The sequence below is a fragment of the Pseudogymnoascus verrucosus genome (genome assembly GCF_001662655.1).
Source record: "Pseudogymnoascus verrucosus strain UAMH 10579 unplaced genomic scaffold scaffold_25, whole genome shotgun sequence".
In the NCBI taxonomy this organism is placed as follows: domain Eukaryota; kingdom Fungi; phylum Ascomycota; class Leotiomycetes; order Thelebolales; family Thelebolaceae; genus Pseudogymnoascus; species Pseudogymnoascus verrucosus.
In genome coordinates this window covers 117,780-129,615 of record NW_017263676.1, presented here as the reverse complement: position 1 = coordinate 129,615, position 11,836 = coordinate 117,780, and the positions used below count along the sequence as shown (strand labels likewise).

At 49.9% G+C, this 11,836-nt stretch overlaps 5 protein-coding genes across 5 annotated transcripts; 4 read left to right on the top strand and 1 right to left on the bottom strand.

Annotated features, from left to right (window-relative positions):
- Positions 1-149: 149 nt before the first annotated feature.
- Positions 150-2,051, top strand: VE01_06851 (uncharacterized protein; the record flags this gene model as incomplete). Its single annotated transcript, XM_018276290.2, has 2 exons — positions 150-617; positions 1,386-2,051. The coding sequence occupies 2 exons, from the start codon at positions 150-152 to the stop codon at positions 2,037-2,039; spliced, it is 1,122 nt and encodes a 373-aa protein (XP_018129843.1). The 3' UTR covers positions 2,040-2,051.
- Positions 2,052-3,381: 1,330 nt separating this feature from the next.
- On the top strand, positions 3,382-6,606 carry RIM8 (ph-response sensor protein). The gene is made up of 2 exons (XM_018276289.2): positions 3,382-4,495; positions 4,550-6,606. Exons 1-2 carry the CDS (start codon positions 4,034-4,036, stop codon positions 6,479-6,481), a joined length of 2,394 nt encoding a protein of 797 aa, XP_018129842.1. The 5' UTR covers positions 3,382-4,033; the 3' UTR covers positions 6,482-6,606.
- Positions 6,607-6,725: 119 nt separating this feature from the next.
- Positions 6,726-7,843, bottom strand: VE01_06849 (uncharacterized protein). The gene is made up of 2 exons (XM_018276288.2): positions 7,669-7,843; positions 6,726-7,588 (listed from the first exon to the last, which is right to left on the bottom strand). The coding sequence occupies exons 1-2, from the start codon at positions 7,716-7,718 to the stop codon at positions 6,874-6,876; spliced, it is 765 nt and encodes a 254-aa protein (XP_018129913.1). The 5' UTR covers positions 7,719-7,843; the 3' UTR covers positions 6,726-6,873.
- On the top strand, positions 7,758-9,146 carry NAS2 (putative 26S proteasome regulatory subunit). The gene is made up of 4 exons (XM_018276287.2): positions 7,758-8,246; positions 8,303-8,375; positions 8,427-8,779; positions 8,862-9,146. The coding sequence occupies exons 1-4, from the start codon at positions 8,094-8,096 to the stop codon at positions 8,985-8,987; spliced, it is 705 nt and encodes a 234-aa protein (XP_018129914.1). The 5' UTR covers positions 7,758-8,093; the 3' UTR covers positions 8,988-9,146.
- A 1,039-nt stretch (positions 9,147-10,185) lies between these two features.
- On the top strand, positions 10,186-11,706 carry GSP1 (GTP-binding nuclear protein gsp1/Ran). The gene is made up of 6 exons (XM_018276286.2): positions 10,186-10,253; positions 10,344-10,474; positions 10,600-10,692; positions 10,757-10,910; positions 10,967-11,172; positions 11,227-11,706. The coding sequence occupies exons 2-6, from the start codon at positions 10,406-10,408 to the stop codon at positions 11,356-11,358; spliced, it is 654 nt and encodes a 217-aa protein (XP_018129905.1). The 5' UTR covers positions 10,186-10,253; positions 10,344-10,405; the 3' UTR covers positions 11,359-11,706.
- Positions 11,707-11,836: the final 130 nt, after the last annotated feature.

The following is an 11,836-nucleotide window of genomic DNA, read 5'->3' as shown; positions in this document are numbered from 1 at the left end:
AAACCAAACCACATGCTCCATTCAAAATAATTAATGCCTCAGGCCCTCATCCAACAAAGAGCGATTTTTGACTCCAGAACTGCCATGTTATCACAACGCCATCCCAAGTTAACAAAATCACGGGATAGAACGTCAAAAGTGCTGTCTTCATGGTTACATACTATGAAATCCTGGGGCTCCCCAACTCACGGGACGCAGCAAGATTTCTCACCCCACAGCTCCTGAAGGCAGCATATCGGAAATCACTACTCCAGCACCACCCAGACAAAGTCCAGCAAGTTTCCTCGCCAGAGCCTGGCTCTACAAAGGCTACAAATAAACAACCCAGTAGTGCCTATACTGTAGATCAAATAACAAAAGCCTACTCCATCATATCAACGCCGAAGCTCCGTGAGGAATATGACAGAGAGCTTGCCTTGGAGTCTCAGCGGACGGGCGAATTTGGAGCCCAGCAGAGGAATGGATTCCGCACGGGCGTAGAGACCGTTGATCTGGATGATCTGGACTTTGATGAGAAAGAGTCACTGTGGTTCCGGAGCTGCAGGTGTGGAGACGATCGTGGATTTTTGATTCGCGAGGAGGATCTGGAAGAAGCTGTAGATGACGGAGAACTTGCTGTAGGATGCAGAGGTTGCAGCTTGTGGCTTCGCGTTTTATTTGGGGTCGTTGAAGAAAGTGCTGAGCAAAGGTCGCCGAGGAATGGAAATGGCTGAAAGCACGGAAAGCGACAGGAAGGACCAAGATTCTCACGACATAACCGTCACTCCCGGCTATTGGCGACGGGCGTCCCAATGCACTGCTTGGAACATGGCAATGATATCTACATGCCCTGCGTTTCATTTCAAACCACAGCTCCAAGCAGCCCTGCATTTTTTGGCCGTATTTGGGGAGGAGTCAAATACTTGCTCGTCAATTTGTGTGAACAAAGGCAAAGTGGTCCCATAGGGGGATCTTTTGTTTCCAAAGGATTTGTAGGAGGCAAGACAGGATGGCAAGCAGCAAGCAATATAGCGGAGGATGGACAGTCGATATATCAAATAAGGACTGGGATCAAAGCCCTTTGAAGTATGGCGAAGCCCCCATAGCAAATAAAATATGAATGCATGATGTATGTTGCTACCTTACATTTTGACGACGTTAGTTTTGTCTATTTTGTAGAGAACCGACGCCCTTTATATTCTATGGTCGGACCTTGCCACGAATACTGCCATTCTTGTGCCCTGCCATTGAGAACCTCAACCTCCTGTTACCATTTTACATGACCTAACCTGAACCAGACTTGAGAATTGTATTTGATCTACACAGCCTCAAGTCTTCCAAGACCCCCCCGGAAGATGGTAATTGTCTCGTCTCTGAGAATGTGACGCGTCTCACACTTATAATAGGCTCCCAAATCCGCCCCTCCCGCAGCAAAGCAAGCTCTCATACTGGACTGGTTCCACAGATCACTCAGCGCCCACTCCTTCAAGGACCTCGAAAAAGCACTTCCGGCCGTCGCCTCGATCAGTGGGATGGTTGTCAAAGACTATCTTCAAGCCCTCAGCGACGAAGGATTGATCAAAGTTGAGAAAATAGGAAGCGGCAACTGGTACTGGGCGTTCGTCTCAGACGCGAAGCAAAGCAAGGAGAAAGTCCTCCACGACCTCCAGGCCGAAGAGACAAAGCTGAAGATATCGATTGCCGACATTAAGAAACACATTACTGAGGCAACTGCTCAAAGAGATGAAGATGATGAAATGTTGGAAGACAACGGCATGGACAGGCAGGCACTGTTGGAAGCTCACGAGCGACTCCTGAAAGAAACGGCGTCACTGGACAAGGAATTGGCTGCATACAGCGGAAGCGACCCTACAGAAGTTCTTCGCAAAGAAAAGGAGATTCAGAGTTTGAAAGATGATGCAGAGCAGTTCACGGACAACCTCGAATGCATCCGGAGCTACCTGCTGGACCTCACCAACGACAGAGAGCAGGTGGCTCTGGTGATGCAATCGACGTGTGGAGATGAATATATCCCTGGTGAAGGGCTCAAGGAACTTTGAACAGGGGAGGAGGAAAGGAGGAAACTGTGACGATCGGAAAACGTGACGGAACAAACCGCACTACATGTGATAGCTGCTGTGCTAATATTAAGATCTTGTGGAAGCTTCCTTGAATTGCAACGATCAGCAGCTCTTGTGCCGCCCCAAAGTCCGAAGAGGGATCGCTTTTTGTTGAGGATTGATACCAACTTATTTAGGCTGATAGAACTTGTCCCCTTATCTCTATTATGAGTGACTGGCTTCTTGATTGCAGCCTTTACTCTAGTTACAGTTACTGTAATCGCTGTTGTTATGGACAGTCTACTTCAGACCTTTGGTTGGCAAGAGTAACGTTTCGACGGCTCAATTTGGGGGCGGCTATAATTGGGATCGAATCCTTCTGAGGACATCGGACGCATTCTCGGCCGGGTGATATGGCCCTGACCGTTAATTATACCTTGCCCTCCATACAAACCCGTTCCCAGCGACGCGACGCGACTTGGCCATCCTGTCACAGCCCAGGCCAGTGACGATTAAGCTTCGTGACAAACTCCGACCCCATCTTTATTTCAACACCTTGTTTACTTTAGTTTCGCCGTGCCTTGGGCTAAACTTAGATCGCTCCCTCCCAATCTCGCCAGCTGCACCCTTACAACCCCTGTCTGAGTAACCCTGGCGCAGTGAATCAGGAAGTCTCTTATGTGCGAGCCTGACTCTCCGACCTCCAGTATGGCAATTTGAGTGATTTTGGCCCCAATTCTGCTGCCTAAAATCGAATCGATCTTTCTCTACGGTTACATTTGTGTGTGCGCACGTATTTTGTATGGCCGAGAACACTTCACCAAGCAGGGTGATAGGACAGAGGTTGGCGGGTGTGTGAGGGCACATGTGTCGTCGAGCCGAGACCCCTTGTGTGCTACGAGTGCTACAGTTGAACAAGATAATCCCATCCCAACATTTGCCGCGTTAGGAGCAGCTACGAGCGGAACGCGACTATCGATGTGGGATACGGTAATTAATAGCGAAAAAGCTTGGTTCGTCCAGTACGAATAGCCAATATAACAGGACAATTGCGGTAACGGAGTATTGTCCGTAGGTACTACTCGACATGCTACAGTATAATCACGGTGTATATCTTGTATATCTCCACCTACTCCGTTCATAGCACAGTATGACGATGAGCGGGTTGTTGCTTACTCCGCCACAATTGGCTGTGGTGCAGGAAGAGAGGAGGGGCAGTCTCCGCTTTATCCCTTGTGTGTGCCAGCGCCCGCACAGAGCAGTACCACACACAGTCCACACCACAGTCCACAACCACACATAGTCCAGCACATAGTCCAGTCCATACACAACTCTGGAAATGCTCCAGTTTGTGGCTGTCACGGCCAGAAGTACTCCGTAAAGATGATCTGGGTCTGTCTGGGTCTCTCTGGCGCTTTGCTACAACGTAATAGCGCATATACAGTGCTATAATCAAGTACAGTATCGACTCTCGGAATACCCGGTAGCCCTCGGTCGACCCTGGTGGTAGAAAGACGCCGGTGGTGGGGGTTTCGAGTGGCTAGAGTACTACAATACTATACTATTAGATCGCCGCCCAGAAAACGCGTCCTCCAAAACTTCTTACACTACTCCCATCCAGCCAAGGTGTTGCCTACCACACACAAGCACCAAGCACCCAAGCACCATCCTTGACAACTTGGCCTGCTAACACATTGACCATGCGATTATAATAATAACGATAAGCTTTGGTTACATTCGCCGCAAATCCTCTGTATATATATATCTGAGCGTCAGATCATCTCAGAAAGTCGTGTGGCAGCGGCATTCAGGCGCCCGACAAAACAGTCTCCTCCCCCTGCTCGTGTTGGCTTTGGGTCGAATCCACTGTCGTGTCGCATGGCCAGCACGTTTGACCTCCACCACTCCTCCATCCAGGTAGCCAAGAATTCAAGAATCTCTTGGCAAGCAACTTACCTTCCATCTCGACTTGGCATCAACGACAAAACAATAGCATGTACTCGGATGTCTCGCCCACGACTTCGTCTTCGAGACTAGCATCGAGCGGTCGGTCAATCCTTTCGAGGTTGACTTCGCCTTTGCGGTCGCGGACCAGAAATGCCACCGATTTTCACATCCGCGCCAACGAGCCGCATCGCCAGTACTCACCAGGAGATATCGTCAAGGGCATCGTCGTTCTTACCGTCGTAAAGCCGATCCGGATTACCCATCTCACTGTCGCTCTTCATGGCTTTGTGCGCGTCCTGAAAAAGCCTGCGGCAGCCGGCGAGGTTATTACCAGCGACCATGTCGTCGAGATTACAAGCAACAAAAGGTCCCAATACACCGGTAACGGCCATGTGTCGTTGTTTCATGATGAGATTACACTCTGCGGCGAAGGACGCCTCGAGCCGGGGATCTATGAGTTTGAATTCAATCTCCAGTTCCCATCCCAAGGCTTGCCGTCAAGTATCGACGTAAGTACACATGCTGCGCGTACCACACAAGGCCACACACTAATCGCGTCACAGTTTGAACGGGGAACTATATCCTATATGATTCGCTCTACCCTTACGCGTCCAACATCCATCGCTGCTACGTCGACGTGCGAGCGTAAGATATCCTTGGTCGAAACAGTCGATATTGGGCCCATGAGTGTCCCCAAACCACGCATTATTTCCCTCGAGCCAATAGCGAAGAACTCAAGGAGGCATATTCGATCCGCCGCGAAGGCAGATCAAGCGGCCACAGAGTCCGGGAAGTCATCTGTTCAGCCGAAGCCCACCGAGTCTGCGGCAGCTGAGGAATCTGCCAACCAGCGTCCATCTACAAGCAATCCTCCGAGCTCACCCACAAGTCCGTTGCATAGCGATTTGCAAAGCGAAATCAGTGAGGGTAGTGTGGTTAGCAGTAGTAGTACTGGCTACGTAATCGGACACTCAACGCAGTCGAAACCTGTCAGTAACGGAGCCGAGACGTCGTCGAGCAAACCCGCTCCCAATAAAACCATCACCGCCAAAATCGAGCTTTTGAAAGCTGGATGTTTGCCAGGAGACAGCATACCAATTACAATATCCATACAGCATACAAAACGAATCAAGAGTTTGCATGGCATCATTATCACCCTGTACCGGCAAGGTCGGATAGACTCTGCGCCGCCATTATCACTATTTACGGATATCAAGGGCAAAGACTTGGAACGGCTGAAGCATGAAGAATACTACCCAAAGTCCAAAACTGGCTTGGGTGGACTATCTTTAACCTCTGCGGGATCCAGTAGTGTTTTCCGCAAAGATTTGTCTCAGACACTTGCACCAATAATGATAGACCCGGCCACACTCTCAACTGTGATTACGACGTCATTACGGGTTCCAGAAGATGTCTTCCCTACAATTACCGGGGTGCCAGGCGAAATGATAAGCTTCAGATATTACGTTGAGGTCGTGGTCGATTTGGGAGGAAAGCTGGCTGGCCAAGATCGACACCTCCCACGTTTAGGCATGGTTAGTTTGCCATCTATGACTAACCCCAATGACCCAGTCCTTGGGACGGACACTGCGACAGCACCAACACTGGCTGCTTGGGGTGGCAATATTGTCGACACAGATCGTATTAGGCGCGAGAAAAGCGTTGTGGCTTGCCTGTTCGAGATCATTCTTGGCACAACAGATAGCGCTCGCATGAGAGGAAGGGGTAATATAACTAAGAAGGGGCCTGCCGATGAGATACAAACGGCGCTGCCAACCCCTGTTCCGTCGGTGGACTCAGAGGGACAGCAAAATGGACATGCGGAGGCCATACCAAATGAAGCAGAATACCATTACGACGAATACGGCCAACAATGGTCCCAATGGCCGCAAGGCTCACACGATCAAACATACACTTATAATGACGAACAACATCCCATACCGGACCAGAACCAGGTTCCTGAGTATAGCCAGAGTACTGTGCCACCACCGCAAGTCTTGCCCTCCGAAAACCTTAATGAAAAAGACCGCGTTCGTCTTGCCGAACAAACCCTGTTGCCAAGCCAGCCTCTGGAGGAAGAAGCGGGCCCTTCGGCGGCTTCCCAACCCGCTCCTACAGCTCCTCCCGATCCTGATGACGATCTATACAACGATGATTATCGACCGGTAGCCCACGCAGCCCAACAAAGACCTCCCGCTACTGCACTCAATGGCATTTCCCACTCGTCTGACACAATTACACCGGCAACTCCCCTAGCCGAGGGTCCACAACCACAGGCCACGGCAACAACTGTCGACGATAAGCGTGAACTAGAACGTCGCCGCCTCCAAGCAGAAGCAAGTTCGCCTTCAGACTTTCCAGACCTTGATGACACCGCAGGGGAAGGGGCGAGCGGCAGTGCGCCACAACCCTCTGCACCATTTTTGGATGAAGAAGATGAATTTGCTGGACAATATACCAGCCGTCATGACGGCCTTCCAAGATATGAGCGTTGAATATAGGGCCGTGTCGAGTCTTGTTTCCTTGTATACTAGTTGCCAGCCTTATACCCGCTTGATGTACAATACAGCAGCATGTAGCATTATAGCTATTGCAATTGAACTTATGATTTATGACTATTATGAATGAGTACTCTTAATAAGTTCGCTTTCGTGTTTAATTGACCATATCTGGATTAGTGAGGTGATAGCAATCAGGGTAAGGGTGGGAGCTACGACGCACGAACACAAAGTAATAAGCATAATAGGATTTATATATAATTGAGGCATCCCCAGCAATCGTATTAGAACTTGCTGTTAACCCCCTTTGATCCATTGTAATCCTTGTGATCGGGTAAAGCGCCCCTATTCCAACTCAACAAGTCTCTTCCAAACTTGGATCCCAACACTTACATATGGAAGTTGAACCACTGAACAGCCTGCTCAAACGCCTGCTCCTTCGCCCACTTCTCCTGTGGAATGCTTGGGTCACCGCGCACGGAGAAGCCGTGGCTAACTCCCGAGAACAGGTTGATCTGGTACGGAAGCTTCGTCGCGATCAAGATTTCCTCCGACTTATGCCTCTTTTCCACTGGGAAAATCGAATCCGTCTCTGCTGCTGAGATCGATAGAGGTCCCTTAATAGCCTCTAGCTCTGCCTCGTCCACGAACGATGGGTGCGCCAAGTATCCCACCTTAATGCGCTTCCCCTTCTCCTCAGACATGAAACGCACTACATACTTTGCGCCGAAACAGTACCCAACAGCTGCGACCTCCTTGTAGCCTTGCTCATTGAGGTAGTCCAGCGCCTTGACCATGATTGCGTCGACCTCGGGGACAGTGTGCGGGTTATCACCCTTCATACCGTGCTGGATCCAGTTCATGAGGTTGAAGTTCTCCGGGCGCCATGGGTTGGAGAGCGAATCCTTGTTGAACAGGTCGGGGATCAGAGTGTAGTATCCGTTGGCGGCGAGTTGGTCGGCCATGAGGTTGGCGTTCTTGGAGATGCCCATCACATCTGGGACGAAAAGGATAGCCTTTCCTGGCTTGGGGTTCGTGGGCTTCGCGATGTAGACATCGAGGGAGCCATTGGCGATGGTAATTTCAGTTCCGGTTGTCTCGCCTCTATAGGGGGTGTTAAAACAGGGTTCTGATGCTTATGTTTTTGGCGATTGGGAGGGGAGCTATGACTGGGCGGCACTTACGTGTGTTTCACGCCGACGGTGCAGCACTTGCCGGGAGGGTTGGACGCCATTGTTTCTAGCTTTTTTTTGCTTTTCTCAAAAGATTTCAACGCAAAAGTTAGACAATGGAAGTGGTGTATGAAGCTATATAACACTTTTTGTTGTCAGGCAGAAGCTAAGGTCTACGTAATCTGCTACTATGCTATGTGGGCGCACCCATCGCTTCCCTCGGTCACCGTGGGGGTTCGTTGGGCCCTCGGTGGCGCGATTGAGGGACCTTTGATAAACTATGCCAAGACTTCTTATCAATAAGCGATACCCCGCCATCAGGCTGTGGCACCGCGTATACCTTGGCTTGAGCTTGACAACAAAAGTGTTCCATAGCTTCATACGCCACGACCACTTTACCATTTAACTTGTGCTCAAAAGTGAAGCTACTACCGAATATGCAGAACCTACACGCCCCTACTGTCCCGTCCGGTCCCACGACAGCGAATGGAGGTGGGATACGGACTGAGGGGCTCACACTGCCGGAGCTTCAGTTGAAGAAGGAGTCTATGGAAGCTGAGCTTAGAGCTCTTGGAGGCGTCCTCGAATCTGTGAGTCCGAAGATGTTTTATGTCAAGCAGCTTCCCAGACAGCTAATGATTCCCAGCATGGAGTTGATATGAACACAAACCTCATGACGCCAGATGGTTTCCCGCGGGCAGACCTCGACGTCGCGCAAAGTGAGCACATCCCCAACCACCATTTTGGACCATTCTAATATTTATATTTAGTACGAACAACGCGCTCGCGGATAATATATCTGAAGAATGACTACAAAGCACTTATGGAGGTGATCGAAAAGGCGGTCCACGCGCACTTCGAGTTCCTCCAAGCAAACCCTCTGCCAGAGTCCGATGAACAGAAGCCAGCAACCACCAATGGAGTACACACATTGGAAGCGGCGCGGTCGCGCCCGCCAGTGCTGGAGACCCCATTCGCAAGGGTCAACAGTGTTGTGGAGAATAGTCCGGCTGAAGCAGCGGGGTTGAAGGCAGGGGACTTGATTCGCAATTTCGGATACGTGAATCGTGAAAACAATGATGGGTTAAGGAGGGTGGCAGAATGCGTGCAAGGAAATGAGGGTGTAAGTCTTATCATCTTAATTTCTCTAACGAACTGAAAAAAAAACACTCTTCAGCTTGGTTAGCTAACTGACTTATGTGTAGCGGGACGTTCTGGTAAAGGTTTCGAGAGGATTCGGTGCCGAGAGGCAAGAATTGAACTTGACTTTGGTTCCACGAAAGGACTGGGGAGGCAGGGGTTTATTGGGGTGCCATATCGTTCCGCTTTAGGCTGCCGCTCTTCGTGTTATACCAAGTTTCCAATTCTGTAGCGCAGCGAAGGGGTTTCGGGCTTATGGACTTCTGGAGTATCGTAAGGGCTGGAGTTGTTGCTATTCTTCTGCAAAAAAATGTATCACCAGTCAGAGCATGAAACATTATAATGGCCAGCATTCAAATGTTATTCAGGCTGTGTCGAGAGAAAGTGCTGTTCCTGACTCCATCACTCTTCACTAGGCTACCGCTTCTTTGTCTTTTGGGTATTTCGGCGTGTATGAGACATCGCTCTCCTCTCTTCCCACTTCTCCCAGCCAGATTGTGGCAGGTCTTCTTCCACCACCAAGTCTCTCACTCGAAACAGCCGTACCAAGGGAGTATCCAGGGCATATTCCAGCAGCCCGCTCCTCCGGAAAATAGTTGTGATGCCGAACCAGCCAACAGCACTTACCAACCCTGCTGCACATCCAACAAGAACTTGCTTTGGTGTATGGTAGTTCAGATATATCCGGCTTCCTGCAACTAGCCCTGCGCATATCAGTGCAGCTATAGACAGCGCCACTCTTTGGGCGAACGGTATTGGGGTGTGCGAGGCTTTCGTAGCCTTTGGCGGAGTATGTCTTAACAGCAAAAAGAGAGCTAGGTGCACCGAAAAGAAAGTCACAAACTGGGCATGAGACGATGGCATCCCATACCCCTTGCCGTGCATTTGCTTTGGTCTTTCCTCCTTAATGATCCTCTTCAGAATAAAGTTGACTGCCTCACATGCCATTTGCCCAGCAAACATGAGAATAATCTCAATCTCACGAGTAGAATAGATCAAGGTTGCGTATGCAACGCAGAGCCCCTGAGGAACGATGGCAAGCCATGCACAAAGGTACGAGACACGGTCATCAGGATTCTAAACACGAGCAGATTAGTCGGACGCACGCAAAGTCATGTATAAGGCCAGTTTACATAATTGACATGCGTCAGAGAGAAAGACGTATAAGGAGAAGGGCCGTCCATGGTGTGAGGTCCACCAAGGTAAGGAGGGCTTTTGTTGAAACGACGTTGATAAGAAATTAGCCGGATGGGCGAGGTTGTTGTACCGTACTACGGAATACGGAATACTCTAGATGTCTGCGTCAGACAAGGCTGCTCTGTTTCGTCCAATCACGTGATGTTATTACATCAGTTCTTCGCTCTTCGCTAAGCTTTTCCACCGCCTGCTCATCGCAACAAAACATAGACAACCAAATCATACAAGACCACGTCCACCAGTGAACTTGCCACCTCAAGGTATATATTACCAGCGCATCATTTCCAGGGCTCTGTGACGATTTTGCAATAAATAAAGCGCCAGTCGCACAGGACTGACTTCTTTCACAGATCTATCGATCGCCAACTTCCTCTGTTTACATCACCCCACACTTACCATTTCAACCGCCAACATGGCTGACGCAGCCCCATCTGTACCAACCTTCAAGCTTGTGCTTGTCGGTGACGGTGGAACCGGAAAGGTCAGTTGAATTTGCTTTGCGCGGATGAACTGTGTTGGCGCCATTACCCCTCATTCTCGGAGCGCCAACCGGTCATTCTTATCTATCTCAAGTGGACAATGAAATCTAACTGAATCTCCAAACAGACTACCTTCGTCAAGCGCCATTTGACCGGAGAGTTCGAGAAGAAGTACATCGCCACATTAGGTGTAGAGGTCCACCCTCTCGGCTTCACCACAGTAAGTCACATCAAACCTCGAATCAGGCCATGAGGCCTTTCTGGCTGATACTGACGGAATACAGAACTTGGGCCAAATCCAATTCGATGTCTGGGATACCGCTGGACAGGAGAAGTTTGGAGGTCTCCGTGACGGATACTACATCAACGGACAGTGTGGTATCATCATGTTCGATGTCACCTCCCGCATCACATACAAGAACGTGCCCAACTGGCATCGTAAGCAAACACCCGAGCTCGAGAACCGAAGGCGTTTCATTCTAACTGTCCCATAGGTGACTTGATCCGCGTTTGCGAGAACATCCCCATCGTTCTCTGCGGTAACAAGGTCGATGTTAAGGAGCGCAAGGTCAAGGCCAAGACCATCACTTTCCACCGCAAGAAGAACCTCCAGTACTACGATATCTCAGCCAAGTCCAACTACAACTTCGAGAAGCCGTTCTTGTGGTTGGCCCGCAAGCTTGTTGGCAACGCGACTCTCGTTCGTACCCCGCCATTTTTCTCGCTTTCTGGGCACCCACGCTAACTGAATTAGGAATTTGTCGCTGCCCCTGCTCTTGCCCCACCCGAGGCCCAGGTCGACGAGGCTCTCCTTGCCCAGTACAAGCAGGAGATGGACGTCGCTGCCCAGATGCCGCTCCCAGACGAAGACGATGCCGACCTATAGATAGTTTACACGAACATGTTGCCGGTCGCCCAGCTGCAGCCCTAACGAAACGCATCTGTTGTTCATTCAGCATAATATTAGAGGCCGTCCTTCAGCGAATATAAGCATCTATTTCCCCCCGGGTTTGGTCAGCTTTTTAGATTCAGGGCTGATCCGATTTATCACGATTCTTCTTTTTCTTTGTTTACGTCTGAAGTTACCCGCGGGCAGAGATGGACGCATGTCGAGGCGGTGAGGAAATGAATATCCAACTACGACCAGGCAAAGCGTGATGGATCTGGGCCATGGGGGGTTTTCGACATTGCTGCAAAGCAGATACTGTAGGTAGACCAAAATAGCATTCTGATGAATCTACTGTGAGCTTCTCATACGTTGTGACTGTGAATATGCGCCAACCAGACCGACTTCAAACAACCAATCAACCTTTCAATTATTAATCCTACATGCTACCTAATTATAATCCTACATATTAATATAA

Coding starts and splice junctions, on each gene's coding strand:
- GSP1 (XM_018276286.2), top strand. CDS start 10,406: ATGGCTGACGCAGCCCCATCTGTACCAACCTTCAAGCTTGTGCTTGTC. Junction 10,693..10,756: donor ACCCTCTCGGCTTCACCACA/GTAAGTCACATC, acceptor GACGGAATACAG/AACTTGGGCCAAATCCAATT. Junction 11,173..11,226: donor TTGTTGGCAACGCGACTCTC/GTTCGTACCCCG, acceptor TAACTGAATTAG/GAATTTGTCGCTGCCCCTGC.
- VE01_06849 (XM_018276288.2), bottom strand. CDS start 7,718: ATGGCGTCCAACCCTCCCGGCAAGTGCTGCACCGTCGGCGTGAAACAC. Junction 7,589..7,668: donor ACCGTCGGCGTGAAACACAC/GTAAGTGCCGCC, acceptor CACCCCCTATAG/AGGCGAGACAACCGGAACTG.
- NAS2 (XM_018276287.2), top strand. CDS start 8,094: ATGCAGAACCTACACGCCCCTACTGTCCCGTCCGGTCCCACGACAGCG. Junction 8,247..8,302: donor TTGGAGGCGTCCTCGAATCT/GTGAGTCCGAAG, acceptor AATGATTCCCAG/CATGGAGTTGATATGAACAC. Junction 8,376..8,426: donor AGACCTCGACGTCGCGCAAA/GTGAGCACATCC, acceptor ATTTATATTTAG/TACGAACAACGCGCTCGCGG.
- RIM8 (XM_018276289.2), top strand. CDS start 4,034: ATGTACTCGGATGTCTCGCCCACGACTTCGTCTTCGAGACTAGCATCG. Junction 4,496..4,549: donor GCTTGCCGTCAAGTATCGAC/GTAAGTACACAT, acceptor ATCGCGTCACAG/TTTGAACGGGGAACTATATC.